General features: G+C 31.9%; 1 protein-coding gene across 1 annotated transcript in view; it reads right to left on the bottom strand.

Moving 5' to 3' along the window:
• Nucleotides 1-21,277, bottom strand: part of LOC147070621 (uncharacterized) — a 122,186-nt gene that overhangs the window by 70,907 nt on the left and 30,002 nt on the right. Inside the window, exon 2 of the mRNA XM_085949048.1 lies at nt 16,022-16,181. Coding sequence (XP_085805174.1) covers nt 16,022-16,181 — 160 coding nt within the window. The remainder of the gene's footprint in view (nt 1-16,021; nt 16,182-21,277) is intronic.

Raw genomic sequence — 21,277 nt, 5'->3', positions numbered from 1 at the left:
CATGAAAGAGTAAAAATACGTGGAGTTACTTGCCTTATATCTTTCAATAGAAAAGAATTTTACTTTCAACAAATATTATTCAATACGTATACTTGCGTGATGCTGTTCAATGGAGCAAGTTTCGCTTGCGGCTGATACTGAGTGAGCGTTGGTATGAATTTAGAAGTAACTCTAAGGGATGTTCGTTGTTATATAGTTCCAACTACATCCGTTATTAGTTTGATATTAGATGTGTTGCTAGTATGTGTGATATATTGTATTTGGGACAGAGTTGAATAATACACAGTCGTGGCACATTAACTTGTTTTGTTATTACATGCCAAATAACATGGTGTTATATTATATTATATCGCTAATGTATATATGAATCTTTTAACTTGATGGTTCAGCGAAAGGACTGGAGCGTCCTTGTTACCTCTACACAGGAACGAGGTTTCTAGATAACTGTCAGATTGGTGTTTCCGCTTCATCGCTGTCTATACCCCAAACATGAGCGTTGTAAAAGTTCTATATATCAAAGAGATAAAAATTCGGTACAGGCAGTCACGTACTACAGTCGCCTCAAAGCAACTTGAACCTGACCTGCTTATTCTTCAAATTAACTGAATTTCATTTACTATCCATAAGTGTGTACGGTTGAGCTGCAGAACGCTGATATTACTTTGGATGACGTAAGAAAAGGGCGAGTAACAGGGATTCTGGGATACGTCGCGTGGTGATCATATGCTCCAACTAAGACCTTGTCCAGGTGGCGCGTGTCTCAACACGCTTTACGCGCGAGTACCAAAAATGTGCTTTGTCTATATAACGCGTTTCATTTGGCAGTGAACAAACTAGGTGACGTAATTTACTTTTGAATGGGCATAACAAAAATAAGCGCGAATGCGAGAAGAAAGACTGCAACTCAGTAGTGACACACGGCTCCTGAGATATAATATCTTGCGATTACTGGCAAGATATGTTCTTGTAGATGTACAAGCTAAGTGTCGTAATTCATTTTGGAATGGCTATAAAAACGTCGCGTTGTCGAGAATCTAGCGAGTGCTTGCGCTTGCCACGCGACAGATGATACGCTGCGAGTGCATGTTGACACTTCAATGAGGTCACATATACCTGGATTGCGCGCGACAAGGTCTAGACAAGGTCATGGATCAAGATAAGAAGATAAATACTAAACATATTTAACCGTTTTGCCATGTTGTACATGATAATAAAAATGTTCCGCCATTTAATTATATTTGGAAACGCTTGATTAATTAAGATTAATCTGATCACATAGAGCTTGTGTGTAAATAAATAATAGATTATTTTTATTTTATTTATTTAAGAAAACAAAACATTTTGGACATAACAAATCTAAATTTAAGACATACACATGAGATTTACATTATAACAAATATTTGCCTCACAAGATACAAGAAGAGAATATATGTATAAAATGATAATAATAATAAAAATAAAAACAAAAACATATCTACTTAAGTATAATTATACAGAAAAATAAAATTTTGAAAACAAAAAACATACAATTTTAGACAGAAAAATAAAATTTCGAATACAAAATTCATAGCACGTCACCGAAAATTTCTAAGTCTTTGGGGAGCGCATTGACTAGTTTTGCACCCCTCGCTAATGGTGCCTGATAGGCTTGACATGAGGAAACGGTTTCGATCCAGAATAAATCATGGCTGCGACCACATAGGTAATTGACAGGCGCATGTAAATTAAAATTCATTAGGACACCAGAATTGGAAACCATTCCTCGCGATAACAGGCAAAGTCTTTCAAGAGCAGAAGAGACCTACGTGATTCAAGAGAGTGAAAAGTAAGCATGCCTTGTAGAAAGGCAGTCGGAAAATAATATAAAAATAATGGTTGATAATAAAACTAATACTTAAAAGATACATCTTTTTTAACGTTCAAATCCGAGTCAAATGGTTGAAATTTTTATTGATATTACAAACAATTTCAAGACAAAGTAATATTTTATACAACATTGTAATTTTGCATTTTGTCAGGGAATACTGCCTAGAATTGTCAGCCTATAACAGGGTGACCAACTTGCTTATTTTTGTGATTGACTTTTGCAGGAAAATATGGTCACATGCTACGTACTAAAATTTCATAATTATTGATAATAATTGACTATTTCCCATAATATGCTCCGATGAAGATCAAGTATTGAAATTTAATTTTGCAAGCATTGCAAGATGTTAGTATTTAAGGGCGAGAGGCATGCCAGCAAATAACCTAGCGGAAAAATATGAAACTTGCAATTTGAGATTTTTTTTGATAATTTACAATTTCAACTATATTAATTAATAAATAATATATATCTGAAAACATTAAAAAGATTTTTTTTTAATTCAAAGTTTTACACATTTAGAACTTACAATTGTAAAAAAAATGTAATAAAATGTGAATTCGTTGCAGGGTCATATCTTATTATTACATTATATAATATTATGGTCATATTTATTATTAAAATTTAGTTTATTAAGTTTTCAATTTTTGACTGTTTAGATTTTTGACTAATTCATCATTTTAATATTTTTTATATTTATTTTAAAAAACATCGATTTTTATAAAAATATAAATGTGTATAGCTTGAAATCCTTTTATGTATATTAAAATTTATTTTAGGTATGGTCCCAATATTGAAACTCGATGTTTTCAGATACATATTTATTAATTAATTAATTGTAAATTATCAAAAAAAATCTCAAAAATTGCAAGCTTCGTATTTTTCCGCTAGGTTCTTTGCTGGCATGCCTCTCCCCCTTAAATAAGTAAGCATCTCAATAATATAGTTTTTTTCTTATATATAAATTAATTATGTGTTTTCAGATATCCGTGCAAGTATTTAAATCACCACACGTCGCATTTATAGTGCATTTCATCCTAGACCTGAATTAAAACTAACCATAAATGAGATTGAGAAAGCAATCGGCATTCGTATAATCTCTGTAATAATTATGTGTGTTAGCCCTTGGTTAGCCTACAAGCGGCTATAAGTAAAGCCGGTAAATATTGGTTTGACTTATGTGCTCAGGCCAAAACCAATAATAGATAGGTTTTGACAAAATATATAGTTTTTTATACGAAATATAAAGTAACTGGTCAATATTTTTAGATAATTTAGTAGAAAAGATGGTGAACTGTATTGTGTTTAAATTTAGTAGCCATACTGAGAAGCAAGATATACCTATATAATGTTATAAATGACAACTCTGCCATTCTGGGCAGTGTCGACCTGTGTGTCCCACGGTCCCTGATAACTATCTTAGAGATAGAGACCATCAGTTTTTTATTCTCCCAAGGTGCAGAACCAACCCGCCACTGGTAATGCCAATTGGGAGGGCGATAACTATGTTCAACGAAATTGCTTCGGGTGTTGATATATTCCACCTACACGAGGATGAGTTTAGGTGGACGTTGTTTTATAAATTCTTGAAATAAGGTCTGCTTAACTCATCCGGTGTACTTCCTTGTACCGATCTAATTTATATTTCTTGTATTTACACATTTCTACTGTTTAATAACATATTATCTATCTCTATACTGATCTATCTCTTTTTTTATGTAATACTATTTTATATTTCTTTGTTTCTAAATGTCATGTTGTGAACGTCTTAAACTTATAATTTGTAATGTCCACAATATGTTAAAAAAAAAATTGAAATAAATTGAATAGCTAAGTTAATAATAATAAAATTGAGACTCTACTTTACATATGCAAAGTAAACGGCTTTTTATTGCCGGAGGTTTCAGCAGTGTGTATCATTGTATTTATTTTTACTTCGTTGCCCCGGGATTCCGAAAACACCTTTGTGAGCGAGATCTCAAAAATCCAATCTCTATCTTTACTCTACACGTATTTTGCCTTAAAGCTAATATATTCGTGTTTATTTATTGGCTTTGTTTAAATCTCTAAGGATTCTTGAGAAAAATGTTATGTTTAAGATTGATTGATACTTTTTTGAATTCTTGAAAAACGATGGATTGGTTTTACGCTTTCGTGGTTACTTCAGACTTTGAAGAGATTTTACAATTTTAATAGCAGCGAAATTGTACCAAATATTCAGTAGTTACTCGATAGTTGACTTTCTGGAGAACTATGCATTATCAAAAATCTTTGGTGCTGTTGTGATAAATGGTAACAGGGGATGGTTTAAAGCATTTTTTCGTATGTAAAAATACTTAGTGGCTTTACACAAAAGTACTTCCACTAAATAATATGTTGTTAATATTATAAAAAATAAACATGTAAATAATTATAATATTAATACTATCGACCGAAGGATGGAGTTTGAATTTAAAATCTAATGGATTTGAGTTTTGTACTATTCCTTGTGAGTACCTAAATCAGTGTATGTTTGCCTTTGGTGAGTGTACAAAGCGCTTGAAGATACCGAAAGGCGAAATCCGGGTCGCGAAAAACGACTCAAATGGAATTAATATTACAAAACTTATATCCATTAGAATTTAAGTAAATAATTATTGAAAAATATTTTTTCTCAATTAACTAGAAATATATAACCAATAGAAAAATTCTTCCGACAAAGGACACGAATAAAATCAAAAATTGTTTGAGACATTTGTTTCCATAACAAATGTATTATGATTCATGCAACAGATCGATATCTTTATGTCAATATTAAGTTTTTTTAAGTGGCTGTATTGGTTTATTTATACAACTTTCAGAGGATATTTTACAAAACAAAAAAACATGAACTGTTAAAATATCGGAGAAATAAAAGCGGTAATCGTCTGGTTTTTATATCTTTATATCATCATAGTTATGGAATCGAGTCCCGGGATTACTAAACATAATCCCGAAACCTTTGGGATTGATTTTTTTAACAATCACAATCAATTAGTATGTGTACAAATTTAATTATGTTAGTGTAGTTTATGTACCTGCACATGTCACAGGGAAATCGCAGGATGCCCACGGATAATAAATAACCATTTTTTGTTGTCATACGCAATCTTAAAACATCAGAAAAATAATAAATTCGTTCATTTAATAACCAGCTAGACGCCACCGACGTTTTGGCACGCGTACAACGTCTAGCCGCCAGTGCCACGGACGTGCAGGCAGGCACTTGTTTCTGCGCCGATTTTTATGAATGTTATCTTTTCTTAAATAAATTAAAAAAAAAAACTGTTTTACTTTCACATTATTATCTATATTACAATAATATTTACTCTATTATACCCATGCATTTCCAAGATTGAAAGTACACAATATTTTAAATGTCTTAAATAGTATAAATTATACTAGACATTTTTACCGATTTTATCAATGCTATTTGTATAAATAAAAACATACAAAAACAACAAAAACAACAGATAGTTAATATTAATATATTAACTATCGAAAAAAACGCAAATCCCGGGATCGTCAAATTGTAATCCCGAAATCTTGGGATCAAAATTTTGGCTCAAAATTGGATTCCCTAGTCATAATAACGTATCTAACTTCTTTATTGATTCTGTTAGAAATTATATAAAATTTATAATACATAAATTATTATCGTAGGACTAAACACAAAAAAATGCGTAAAACCTTCTCATATTGTGTCGACGTCAGCCTGCAGTATTTTTTACAGATTGCAATCCTAATAATACAATAAAATTACAAAAATATTACCTAATAATTCTATGCTACCTCACGGAAAAGAAAGCATTCCAATGTCATTTGCTCCAGAATGAACATATCGATTCCTTTAAATAGATTACATAAAAATTAGCATAAAATAATATTATATCGGGTATTTGATGGCAGTCAATTTGGTCTCCGCGAAGGAATTCAATTGATTTCGCGTCTGTTAAGGTGATTCATCAGTGAAACGGCAAATAATTTTCAACTATAGGCGCGACGAAATTTTGGACTCGCTCGCATTCTGAGAGAGAACGTCGAGCTGGAAACACGTCACTTTGTTTCGTGATGGCGACGGGCCAATTAAATCTTAAATCGTGTAAAGATGACTAAAACGTTACCCATTTACTTTAAAAAAGAAACATGTCAATGAATATATTATTATTGTTACTAATAGAACAATAAACAGAACATAAAATGGACGTATGTTTGATTTATATGACAAATTATATTTCGTTTGGCATGCGTCATTTGCACCCGCGACCCTCAATCCGCGCATCGCCTAGCCACGAGACCAAGACAGACTGTTAAATATATTTCCAACATGTGGATTCACCCTCATTTTATGTTTGAGCCAATCGGAACCACTAAATGACTATAATAATTATTGTTAAATGATTATCTTTGATAATTATTTGAAATATACGCTGTGGGAACTGCTCATAATTTATTTGTTATATACAGATGTCGCTTTCATGCCCTTGGGTCCTCACATCCACAAAAAATGGTAATCGAATATGCCAGTATCTACGTCGTATTTAAATAATGTTAGTAATATCTCGCCACGAAACTTCGGCCAGTATTAATCTATATTTTAATTTTATTCTCGAAGGCTTACCTATTAACTGGATAGATATTATACTGGTTTAATTATGACCTACTAAATTCTGGACCTAAGACGCAATCAAGCATGTCAGTTATTAGGGACGGTTATAGAACAACCATACGTTGATAGCATACTATTTTGATCAGTATTCATAACATTTCTCAGAACGCAAGCTTTCGTGTTACGGTCTAATGATGTTTGATAATTAACATTCAAGTTAATACGATATCAGGTGCGCACATAGAAATAATTACAAGATAAAAAGAACTTTCTATATACAACGTTTTTAAATTTTCTGTTGAATTATCCGCATATATCCGAATAATTAGACGCATCCTCAAAATTCCTTGGACTGACCGGGTGACAAATTTTGAAATTTTCAATCGAAAAGGGAAGGACCGATAAGTTCTACGTAGTATCAAAACCAGGAAACTACAATACCTCGGCCACATTATGTGAGGACAAAAATACAGCATTCCCCAACTTGTCATTCAAGGAAAGATCAATGAGAAGCGTAGCAGAGGACGGCGCCGCATTTCGTGGCTTAAGAACCTCCGTGATTGGTACGAGTGCAGCTCCACCGAACTGTTCCGGGTAGCAGACGACAAAGATAAGATCGCCTTGATGGTGGCCGACCTCCGCTAGGGGATGTCACAATAAGAAGAAGAAGTTGAATTATTATGCTCAATATGCTGTAAATGCTTGATAATATGATGTAAATAAAAAACAAACAAACAAATATAGAAATACTGAATACTGAAATGTCATTTTGATTTCCATAGTAACGCACGTGTATTTTATTAATAATTTAATTGCTAGGACCACCCGCTTAGCAACCAATAATAGTGGATTGGATTACGGATTTCTTCCAAAATAACTTTTCATACAAAACAGAATTAACTGAAAATGAATTCAATTCTACTTAAAGATGGCTAAAAGTATTAAAAGAATGCATTGGTATCGTGTTCTGATATATTCTAAAAGTGTCAAACGTCTAGCTAGTCGGGAAGTTAGTTAAAAATTGATTACAAGATTTGTACCGGATAAGTAACTACCGGATAAATAAGAATACGAGCTAATAAAAACGTTGTAAAATAGTGTGAGAACGTCCATTTTGAAGAAAATATCTATAATAATTTATTATTTATTTTTATGGCGGTGGGAGGGGCAGAGTTAATAAAACGTGATTAATAAAGACTGATTTCCATATTATCCCGCTTAGGACTCAGACACACGACACTGCAGTTAGCGTACATTGATACAGATCTTACCCGATTACAAACGCATCCGATTCGAATCTCCAATTGTATTTTTTTATTTCATTTAAATTTTGAATCACCTGCGTCGGCTAACGTAGGCGCACGCTAACTGCAATATCGTATGCCCGAGCCCATACTACTCATAGGTTCTCGTGGCTTCAGCCGCGGACCTCCGTTCCTTTTTCGGGTATATTCCTCATACCCAAACACTCCGCACTTTGAGTCATTGAGTGTCACTATAATACGTGTGTCTATTTGTGTCATCCTCGCTCTTTTGTATTTTAAACATTCTGCATATGAATATTAAAACAAACATAGATGCCCTAGGGCCTAGATGGTTGCTTCCATAATTCATGATTTTCACGGATTTTTCAGTAGCCATAGGCTTTGCGTGTCGTAGAATGGTGAAAGAAGTGGGGTTAATCCTTTGAGAAGGCTTTTCGGCAGCCAAATCATCAGGCCACGACCCTCAACCATGAGGTCCTGTCATGGTTGTGATGGAAGTGATCTTCCATTCACCTAAATAATTTATATTTTTTTCGTTAGTAAGGGGGGGTCCGGACCCAAAAACCTCACCCATGTGTGCGATCCTGTACGATATAATATAAATTCATGATAATATTATATAATTAGTTTCTGAAAATAATTGTTCATTAGCGTTGACTATCAATTCTAGGATTTGTGTACAATTTTCACGACATTTTTTTATATTATATTAATGTGCAGTGAGTTTAAACCTGAAAACTAAATTTTGTACAAAAAATATATATACAGAAATGTTTACTTTTTTGCGTAGGTAGACTAATTAACTCGTTAAATTATAATGCCACGATATAAAATGCCTACCTAATGAGCAATTTATTATGTTTCATGTAAATTGCACAATATTCATGAACGATTATGCGTGCTTTAGGGCACGGACATCAATGAAAGCAGCTGAAATGGTGGACTGCTTTGAGAAAAAGATCCTGAGGCGGATATATCAGTGGCGAAGGGTGACTTTTGGAAAGAGGTAAGCTGTGGAGATCAGAGAAAAAGAGCACACTTGTCAGGTGACTTACGGGAGATAATACTTACGATATTACTACTGATGAATAGGTGCACACTAATGACAACGACACACTGGTCATTGGTTTCACCGCTGAATTTGTCAAATTATTTAAATCACTTATGGCAGTAGAATTCCACGCATACTTTCTTTACCAAACAATACGCATCGCCTACAAAAAAGTTTGTTTAATGTATAACTGCCAGTTAAAAACAAATATGTATCATATAAATTGTTGTGAAAATGTCTAATATAAGTTTTTTTGCTGTATTCAAATCTAAATGAACTCTTGGAAGGTCAAGCTTTGATAATTTTTAAATGCAATCGTTCGCACATTTTCTACCGGGACACTACACAATTTAATAAATACTTATATATTTAAAGCACTGGCGAATGATTTCGGTACAATATGAGATAATTTATCCACATTCAAAACACAGTAACACAATGAATTTTGTATTATAAAATAAACCTTTATCACCGCTTTGAAATGTCAAAATGACATAAACTGTGAATAGCATGTTATGTTTGTCTATGACTGAAGTAACCTAAATAATAATCGCGAATTAATACAATATTTATTTTTAATAACAATTTATAAATTATATGTGGTCGAACACAATAGTTATTATTTTTTTTAATCATCCTTATTATTTATTATTTGCTTTTAAAGATAAGCATAGACAATAAACAAATCAACATTTCGAATAAGCTTGTCTGTTTACGCTTCCGAGTCTCGAACAAAAACCCAGACATGCATGAAGTTGGCAACTGAATTGCGGTAGAAAATTCGGTTTGGATTATCGTTGAAATAATTCTAAAAATAGCACCCACATGTGACGTTCCGTCATTTGTTTTTGATTCGAAACTTGACTAAATTAAAAGCTCTACTTATAAATAACGACGATAGATGGCAATCAATATTTTTATTATAACCTACAATGTCCTACAATATAGATATTTATTTATATAAATTAAATACTTGAAAATAGAAGGTAAGCTTTAAATAATCGCTTAGTATGGAGTCTTCGCCACTGGGATATATGGACCCATTAATGATGGTGGGGAGTAGAGAATTAGGTACAACACGGATCTATACTGCTTATACCAAGATTCAAAACTCTCCACCTTCATAAAACTCCAGAGGCTAAACTGGACAGGCCATGTCCAGCGCATGCCTAAGTCACGGATACCGAAGAAAATCCTCGAAGGAAAAACCCAGGGGGGAAAGGCCAGTGGGAAAGCCACGCACACGATGGGGTGATAACATTACAAAAGATGCAAACCAGCTGCTAAAAATCAGGAACTTGAATAGACGTGCGGAGGACCGTTCCGGCTGGAGGACGGCGGTGGAGGAGAACAGGGCTCGATTTGAGCTGTAGCGCCATCGAAGAAGAAGAAGGGTTCAGTGTTTCAATCAATAATGTATGTTCACAATATTTTTTAAAAATGCTTTTTGTATATATATGTACATACTGTTTTCTTTTAAATAATACACTCCAGTATCGGACACACTATATTTTTCACTCAGTATCAGCTTAAAATAAGTAGACGCGGCTTTACACAGTTGTTAGGTTTTTGGTACTTAGGCAAGTCTCAATACCCAATATATAAATCCACAGTATATTTTGTTTTTTCGGTAAGCACCATATTATAATCTTCATTCTAATTTTTACCTAAACCTACCCAAATATATAATAACATATTGTTTTCCAATTCGTATTTGGTGTCAAAGTATGAACCCGATTGGCTGAGCAAGTGACTAAAATCCATTTCTCGTAAAAACTAAAATCTGTTAATATATTACACCTCCACCATGTGGAGGCCTGATCTTATTAGGATCAGACATGGTATAAAAATAAACATAGTACAATTAGATTAAATATAATTATATAATAGCAAGTTACCAATAAAAAATGAACATTTAAAATTAAAAAAAAAAATACAAATTGAACAATGCACAAAAAAGTTCATTTACTGAAATAATTGAGTGCTTGAATGGAGGTATTGAACATGTCAATAGATGAACTATTCAAAAGAGAAGTTATCACTGTTTTATATTAAATAATGCATTGAATATTTATAAAAATCAACGTGAAATGGGTCACAATTTTCCTATTGAAGCAGCAAAACGGAAAATTTTACAAACCAGAGCACTCTATAATTATCCGAAAATATTAACGTCCTATATGTATTTTATAAGTTATGTAAGTTTGTGTTATATGGCCTAACTAGGCTCAGACGGTCAAATTATTTTTTCCAAGAGACGACGTGATAATCTCGGGGATTTAATGAACAGAAGCTGCGCTCCGGTCCACTTCAAGCCCCTGAATTGATGATAACTCACACCCACACTATTAAAGGTTTTCTTGTACTGGAGCACTGGAGCTAAGATTGACATTTTAACCAAAGCAATTTCTTCGTTTTTCCGAAGTGGGGTATAATATTGAGATTTGATTATTGGACCAAAGAAAATGATTGGACTTTGCAGGCTGGAGTGGACAAGAATGATGGCAGAAAATTAGCTGGAAACACATTTTATAACAACATTTGTCACCTCTTCTTATTTCTGGCGCTAAAAGCTTCTGTGGGTCTTGGCATCCTAGAGCATATGTCTTTATCCAAGTCTGCATAACCTTAGTATGCCTTTAAATTCAACTCGACACTATCTCAACCGGGTTTTCGTTTGCCTTCCGAGTTTTCAAACTTCAATTTCTTTGTCATTCGTGACTCTTCAAAGATGTGTTCATGGTTCAGCCATTTCAGGTTACGCAATCTAATGTACTGTACGATGTGCGATGTAAGACAGCTCATCATTGTATATCCTTCTCAATCCCAACGGTGTGTCATTGATGACTCCGAAGATACTGCGCAACACGCTCCGCTCAAATGAGACCAACAATATTTTTAAAAAAATTGTCTCAATTACTAACACTACTTATTTATAAAGTTAAATTGATACTTCTCTAGATGTCGCATAATGAGGCCAAAGTTTGCTAAATTTTTTTAGTAACTTCGTTAATTATTTCTTTGGCCCATTTCATGCTCAACATTACTTTCCCTTTATAATTTTCCAAACTTTTTTTGGCTCGCCTTAACCTTTTAATATATTTTCAAAAATCATTTTTCAGCACAACCCTCTACCCATACCCTCTGGAAAATTCTATTTCAACCTCAACTAATAAATAACAAAGTATAGTTTTTGAATGTCAAAAACCTAGTTTGGAAATAGAAACTTGGAATAGAATTTATTTAAATCGTGGGATTGCTACCAAAAGTTGGTAAGTCTATAATTTAGATATTTAGGGTTGACAATGGATTATGTGTCTATGTATAAATATGCATACTATAAAAAATAAGGTCACATAAAGCACAAAGAAATTAGCATTATGCATAATTTTTGAGGATAAGACAAACTTCAAATTGCAATTTTTCCATAACATGATTTCGAGGTTTACAACTTTTGGCAGTAACCTTTAATGAAATATCAAATATGAAATTGTTCATAAACTTACTAGATTGCACTCTGTTATTAGTTAGTAATCAGTAAAATAATAACTTAATAGAAGGGTAAGTTTGAAATTACTGTACCTACACATTCACCTAACGTATTTGTCAATAGTATTCTCAAATCGTTACATCGACTATTTGCAATCAGTTTATTTGATTAGATTTTTTTAAACTTGTGATTGCACTAAATTTACGTAAGAACTAAATGGTATATTGTAAAAACAATCGAAAAAAATCTATAATCCAAGATAACGAATCCCGAGTAATTTCAATACTTACATGTCAGCACTAAACTTATATGTCCAAATCTCAATCTCAAATTTTCATTGATAATAATATATGATCTTCTTTAAAGCATATTCGTATTGCCCACTTGGTCCTCAATACCTTATACTACCCTTAGACCACTAACCCTTGGTAAATCTTGCTTTAGGAAACAATTCAAAAAGCTGATGAACTATAACGACAATATACACAGTTTCTAAATTAAGTGCGTAATATTTTTTGTCAGTATCTGATTTTCTGTCGACAATATAACAGGGATAAAATAAAATTGATGTTTTACCGATAATGGGTTAATTTTACACTTCGTTGACTTTTCCGAGTGTAAAAATGTCCCACACACTTTTCCCAACATAATTTACGTGTTGTTTTTTTACTCAGAAAACAGAAAAAAATTCTAAACACAATTAAAATTATACGTAGGTACCTTTATTATATTATACATATTTACGTGGAATATATTATATACATTGGAGAATCAATGGAATTACGAATAAATTATTGTTAAAGCGGATTTCAAAAAAAGAAATAAGTATGATAATAATATAAAGAATATATTTTTTTTAAATTGTTATATTTCTAACAATACACAAAAGGAAAATGTTTAATAAAATTTATTCGATTTAATGTATTTTTACTAAAACAAAAACCGGATATTTTATGTACTTGTCTGAAAATTTTTGTTTCGAGCTTTTCAGTCATGAAAATTACAAGATAATATTTCAAGACCGGAAATGAATGAAAAACGACAATCTTTAACTTTTTCGGTATAAACTTTAAAGCTTGTTTTAATAATATAGGTAATCTTATGCAAAAAAGAACCATCCCACAAAAAATATACTTTTTTAGAAATAATTCTACGTAGAACGTAATGTTTTAAAAAATAACCAATATTGCATATCGTCTCTGTTCTGGCAGAACACACTAACTGGAGAATACTAGTTTTGAGTAATTTGACTTTTGAAGTTGTTAAAATGTTTGAAATGGTCTATCATGTGAGTTTATTAAGTAAATATAAAAAGGATGACTTTAAAATAAAGACTGTTTATGTATTAAGAAGGTTTCCAGACGGTAAAGTTTGAATTAATGAACATTTTGGTATAACTAACTCAATATGTCATTTTTTCGAATTAGTATCTTCTGCCAGAATAGTGACGATATTATACGCATAAATATTGGTCTTATAATATGAGGAGGAATATGCTGAACGCGAAGCGGAAGATAAAATGATCATATAATATATTGTTGAAATCAGAGCATTGGAGCAGAGCAGGAGCACGGAGCAGTGGAGCAATGATGTTTTAACCGGAGCATCAACAATTGTTAGTGCTCCTCTGCTCCGGATGTTTTTTATTATTATTAAATTTTCGTTCTAAAATCCAATGAAATTATTTATTTGAAAAACGGTAACACTGCATACTGAAAAATAACCTCACTTTTTTGACAGAAGAGGCAAATAATGAAATATGATGTGTTGTCGGAATTTTGTTTAATATAATTAATAATTAAAATGATTATTAATTTAAAACTACTTATTTTTTAAATTTTTAAACATTAAATTTGTATATATATAATACCTACATATTAAAACTTTTTATCCGGAGCGGAGCAGGAGCAAATATTAGGTCCCGTAGCGGAGCCACTCAAAAAAGGGTCCGCTCCAACCCTCCGGTATAAATTTAAATAAATATATATAATATGTAGTATTTTTCTATCAATTAACTGTGTGTTTTGATACAGGGCATGTTTCCAGTGGAAAACACCATAAATTAATATAAATCCACAGGGACGTAAAATCTTTTGTCTTTTGAATAAATGACTATGAATTGAATCGCCGAGTCGCAAAATCTGCTCTGAAAATTTTGGAAACACGCTTTAAATATTTTCAAAACCCCAATTTTTATAAATTGCATGACTTTCTTGCGAATTAGATACTTTTCATAATAGTTTTATGCCAGTCAATTTTATGGGAAAATAAAATATATATTTTGACTTAGTACCTACATGTGAAATAAAAACAGTTTTTGTGATTTCTTGTTAAGTAGAAAAAATTGACAGAGCGGCTTTTGTGACTCAACAAGTCAATTATTAAAAAGCTATAATAGTAAATAGTATAGTAATAGTAAATGTACCTACCGACTTTTTTATTTTATTTTTTTTTTGCTAATTTTTTATGTTTCTATTTAATTTTTGCACAAAGCGTTTATGACTACGGCCGTATGTTGTAGCTTAACCACTAGGGAATGACAAAAGAAATGGCGTATTTCAAAAAAACACTACCTTATTCTTAGGTCAATAATTATTATAAAGCAATCAATATTCATAAGATGTTTATCACACTTGAATGGTCAAAGACATAGCTTATAATAAATATCTTTAGAATCATCTTCAAATGTGTTAATTTTGCCGATTTTTTGAATAATAAAATGCCTAATTCTTGTCAAATTTGGGATCACAGAGATTATCAATATAATTTTTTATCGTGAATATTTTACAAAAATTATCTCGTAATAAATTATACTAATGGTTTTATAAATGCGCTTAAAAATTAATAAATGTAAAAAATCTTAACACCACTGCACAGTTATGTACCGAAATATGACTATATGCTAAAACATTAGAGCGAGAGGTTTAAAAGAATACTATTTTATGTAACAAAAATACTTTATGCAGTCATCAAATGTTTAAAATAACTATAAAGGATAATAAGGCTTCAAAATTATATAAATAGATTATCTACAACGTTTAAGGAGTGTCCAGGATCATGGTTTGAAAATACAATAAAAACTCAATTTGACCTTCGACGAGCATGTCCCCCCTTAAATTTGGAAACACTTCTGCAAAAATATTTATTATAACCAATAAAAAAATCTTTTTGATAAAAGTAAGACACCCCGCAGTAATCGAACCTGCATCTCTCGGGTATCGCGCCCATGCACATACACCAGTATGTTAACATTACATTCTTAAATCTTGTGAATTATTCGTTGAATAAAAAAAAAGTTAATTAAAAATTATAAGCAAGTTCAAGTAAAGTACAACAAAAAGTCTTGGAGTGATCCGTGACGTCGGTTGGTAATTAAAGTAGTTGAATACCCACTTTGATTTAAATTACAAAAGCCGATTGCCAATAGTAGCTCAATTTGAAAAGCGCTTCAGAGAATTTTAAAAGCAATTAGTTTAAATTTGTCGCAATTAAGATGACGCCTTTAGCATAGTGGTCTATGTGCATGGGCGCGATACCCGAGAGATGCAGGTTCGATTTCTGTGGGATGTCTACTTTTTTCAAAAAGATTTTTTCTATTGGTTATAATATATTTTCTCAGAAGTGTTTTCAAAAATTATGTATGTTTTATAATTATACTTCACTTTTAAAATATTACAGTATTATAATACCTATTATAATAATCAGTAAATTTTGAAAAACTTACCTAATAGAGTCATGAAGAATCCATAGAGCATACACATAGTTTTCCCGAAAACCCATCTATGTGAGAGAGCGGATACCAGGGTGAAAGGGTTTCCGAGAACTGACACGGAGAAATCCGAGCAGACCAGGTTGAAGAGAATCAAGTTGAGAGGGGTCCATAGCTGAAATTAAGACAAATTTATCGTTAATAAAAAGATATTAATAAATAAAAGAATACCAATTCGGTTTTATTCCCATTATTAAAAAGATTTTTTTAATCTATGATGTTAACATAACATATCGAGGGCTTAGTGTCAAACAACACTATCTACAAAAGTGCAACTTTACAGGAGAGCCAAAAATCGTTATTTTAGATTCTTGTAACTCAACAAGGGAAATGTTTATTTAAACCTTATGTTAATATTTTATAATTTATTGTGTATTGTACATTTATCTTGCTTATGATGATGTTAAAATTTATAGGGATAGTTTAAAAAATATATGAAAACAAGGGTAACTTATGTAGTTAGCGTTAAACTTTACTGACGATTTAATAAGAAATTAGAAAAGATTGACATAACGTTGTTTGACTATCATGTAGCCGTAAATGTAAAATAACGTTATCTCAAAAAAAAAAAAAAAACACTTTTTTGTATATATGTATATTATGCCTAGGGTGTTTCACTTCCACTTTAGTGGGTCTATTATATATACACAAGGCGACTATCGGCGGTTATTTACGGTAGTTTATCATATGTATGTATTGAGGCAGTTAATTGTTACAATAAGTTAACCGTCTAAACCAGGGGTTCACAAACTTTGTCGTCAAAGGGAAAATCAAAAATATTTGTCGGACACCTTCATATTGTAAATTTGTTCTGTTTTTAAAAAACATACTTAAGCAAAAATATAAAAAAAATATTTCATTGCTTTTAACTAAATATACATTATTATTACTTACTCTTATTTATAAATACTAAAACATAATATTTTTTTTAATTTTTAACTATTTTTTCACCATGTGATTTATGCAAATTTTTGTTTGAAACTAGATCCCGCAATCTAGTCTCAAATTTTGTGGTGTAAATACGCAAAACAGATGTGATATGGTTGTCTGTTAATTTTTATCAGTTTGATTAATTAATGCTCATTGTAGAATATTATTTTTTTACGCAAATATAGATACTTCCAAATAAAAAAGCTATTTGTTGAGCATGTTTATCTATATTTGGATATACCTCAAGTGAAAGTCTTTTGTAGAATTCAATTAAATTCTTATCACAATAAGATGCTTTTGCTTCCACGTTCTCTTGCAAATGTATTCCTTTAAACTGTATATTTACGGGTTAGCACTTCGCACATTCGCATACATAAATATCAAATTATCTGACCATTCATTTTTGCCAGAGGATTTTTAATTTTAAACGTAATATTTAATATTCGATATGAAAAATAATAAATAATACAGATTTAAATAAATCTCGCGGGTCACACTTTTTGAACCCCTGGTCTAAACTGTCAAAAAGGGCTATGTCTTAACAGGTTTAACAGGCTGTGTTAAGGTTTAGAGCGAGATATACAGTTTTGATAGTTTAAACGGCTAACTTATTGTAACAATTATAAAACTTCAATACATAAATATGATAAACTTGACAGTCGTCGATAGCCGCCGCCTTGTGTATAGAATAGACCCACAAGCTTCCTTATTGAAAGCCTTATTCGAAATATTTTCTTATTTCTGGAATATTTTTTTAATTCGCCCAACAATCCGATCTGGATCTCGGTCGAGGATGTTTTTTTAACATTTTTTACGAGAATTGGTTTCTAGCCTTCCAAGCAGACGCACTGCTATGTCCCTCTGGAAGGAAGGCAAAGGAAACAGGCAGCTTGTGTTGACAGGAACCTGATGTGGCGTGATGGTATTACATTTCCTTCGTCTCCTTACCAAAGAAAAGACTTATGTGCAACTCTTGATGTAATACTCACAGATGTTACGTTTAGAAACCGTCGTCTTGAAAGTAACCGTCAGGTAATTTACCTTCAAGGACGTATTTATACTAGATGGCGAGATTATGATCGGGAAACAAAAAGTTTTCACGGAAGTTAAAACATACAGTTTATTCAATCGGAAATGCAAGTATTTACATAAAATGGAGGACAGAATATACGCGTTACAAATACCTTAAAATAAATGGCAAGGACGCAAGTTGCGTGTCCCCTTTTATATATTGTTGGCGATAACATTTTAATTAGTTTATTGACGTCTCTCGTATGGTCTGGTATGGGTACAATGTCGAATGACTTCTGACATCCTTTACATTTGTGTTTATGAAGTTTAGAATATTATGTAAGAAACTGTATCATATTACATGGTTATACATAGTTTATTAACCCTTATAAAACTAAAATTAAAATTAAAAAATTTAAACTTGTAAAGTTTTCTAGGTATAATATACCTACATAACAGAACAATTAAAAAAATAATTATATTTGGGAGTCCCGGGATTCATACTTTTTAACAACAGTTTCAGAAAATTATTTTGCAATTTACACGATATTAAAAGAAATATTTGTTTTAAAATAAAATAAATATCGATAACGTTTATTAACTAAACATAAATAAAAAGTAGGTAAAATGTAATGAATATATTTTAGCTAGGTAACATGAATAAACAAGATTTTTTTTTCGAAATAATATTCCATCCTTGAACTTTTATCTCAAACACGACTTATTCATATTTGTACCCGGAAAAACCTTAAGGGCGGACATGCTCAGCGAAGGTCAAAATGGAGCTTTTATTGTATTTTCAAAGCATGATCCTGTACATTTCTTAAACGTTGTAGATAATCTATTTACATAATTTTGAAGCATTATTATCCTTTATATTTATTTTAAACATTTGATGACTGCATAAAGTATTTTTATTACATAAAATAGTATTCTTTTAAACCTCTCGCTCTAATGTTTTAGAATATAGTCATATTTCAGTACATAAATATGCAGTGGTGTTAAGATTTTTTACTTTTATTAATTTTTAAACGCATTTATAAAACCATCAGTATAATTTATGTCGGCATTATTATAGTGAAATATTTACGATAAAAAATTATATTGATATGATAATCTCATGCCTAATTCTCATCAAATTTGGGATCACAGAGATTATCAGTATAATTTTTTATCGTAAATATTTCACTATAATAATGTCAACATAAATTATACTGATGGTTTATTAATGCGTTTAAAAATTAATAAATGTAAAAAATCTGAACACCACTGCACATTTATCTACTGAACTATGACTATATTCTAAAACATTAGAGCGAGAGGTTTAAAAGAATACTATTTTATGTAATAAAAATACTTTACGCAGTCATCAAATGTTTAAAATAAATATAAAGGATAATAAGGCTTCAAAATTATGTAAATATATTATCTACAACGTTTAAGGAATATCCAGGATCATGCGTTGAAAATACAATAATAGCTCCATTTTTACCTACGCTGAGCATGTCCCCCCTTAACACAAAAATTTATTTATAATTTTAAAAATTAACAAATTCTTTTTCAACGTATTTAAACTATATTCTGCCAGTCTTTAACTTTTAATTATTCAAATATAACTTTTTCATATTTGTACGCGAAAAAAGCCTTTATATATGTATGACTTATGTTGGAAAAGTTTTTATATAAATTTTAAAATTTACAAATTCTTTTTCTTTGCTAATAGTGAAATTCAATGATACTCGTAGCAAACAAAATGAATTGAACGTTTAGTATTGTATATTATAATAATACATGTTGGTACCAGGCAGGAGTCGAACCCGTTTTGGATACAACTCAATTATCGTACCAAAGACAGAAGCAACCGCCAATCTGCCCCTTTGTCTAAAACGGGGGCCATAATTAAGTTTGGCAGTGAGATGGATAATTGTTTGACCAGAAATTTGCCTTCAGTAATCTAAATTCTCTTTGGCTTTCTGCATGTAAAATATCAAGATAACCTAAATTGATCGGAGTCATGCAGAAAGGTACCAAATATAAAGTAAATAAATTTTATCCTGATTCTATAAAGTATTATAAATTCAATATAAAAAAACATTCAAAAGCATTTTACCAAACGAACAACCACATGCAATTTCATCACAGCATTAGCAAATTGGTCAATTTCCCGGAAATGCAGCTTTGACTCAATCGAAATGGGTTTATTTATTATTTATATAATATACTAGCTGACCCGGCAAACGTTGTTCTGCCATATAAATTATTTCTAGTGAATATTTTGGTTGTTAAATAAAAAATAACGAATGTATCGTAAGTATGTGGGGATAGGATCTATGACAGAAAGAGGAATAGAGCGCTGTAGACGACGACCGCCGATAAAAATAAAAAAACATCAACCATTCATTTTCTCAATTCAAAATGAGTAATGATGTTCATAATGAATGAATTACCTGTGACAGGATCTCGTTATTTAATGTTTATGCAATATCCGTCATATCCCTTCCAGAAAATTAGCGGATATTAGAAAGCGTCGTATGAACGGTGTGTGTCAGCGATGAACTCCAGATTATTGTTTCTTCTTCTAATCACGATTTCTCGCGTCGATGTGCGGTCGCCAACCATGATTCCAGCAATGTCGTCAACAACAGGCACATTGAATCGACGCACGTGCTCTTCAGCTGGTGTTTTATCAGTATTGATGACAATAGCGTGATTGTCACTTTGCAATTCGTGCATGTGTGCTTTGAAGAATTTCAATAATTCATTGTGCTCATTCAACAGGGCGTCCAGTTTGCCAACGATGCGCCTGGCATTAGGCGAATTGAGGCTATTATAGCCGCAACGTGCATCCACATGATTGATGTTCTCACCGCCCATGAAGTAGATTTTGTAAAAATTTATGTGGTTCGTTTGGCATTGGCAGCAATGAGCATACTTTGTGGTATACTTGGCCTTTAATTTTGAACGTAGAATGGAATTGTTGACCATTTGCCGCAGTATTGTGAACTATTTCTGTTGCTCCGAACGAAGTCATTTGGAAGCATGAATTGAATGTGCGAATGGACTTCAGGAACAGGTTTGAATCTGAAACCGTGCCGATGAGCAAGCCGTTCAATGGTTCTGGTGGTATCTCAATTTCTGGTAGTTGCACTTTTCCTGATGCGCAACACATCCCGGCTGACTCATTTTTGAATTTGAGCGCATGACAATGGGACATTCTTTATCCATAGCACCAATCAGCACTTTCGGATGAGCGGAATATTCAATATCTGG

This window comes from Rhyacophila brunnea, unplaced genomic scaffold (assembly GCF_057557595.1).
Source record: "Rhyacophila brunnea isolate RB1 unplaced genomic scaffold, BYU_Rbru_1.0 scaffold_21, whole genome shotgun sequence".
Taxonomy (NCBI): domain Eukaryota; kingdom Metazoa; phylum Arthropoda; class Insecta; order Trichoptera; family Rhyacophilidae; genus Rhyacophila; species Rhyacophila brunnea.
The sequence above is the reverse complement of the archived record's forward strand: the minus strand, read 5'-3'. Positions and strand labels throughout refer to the sequence as shown.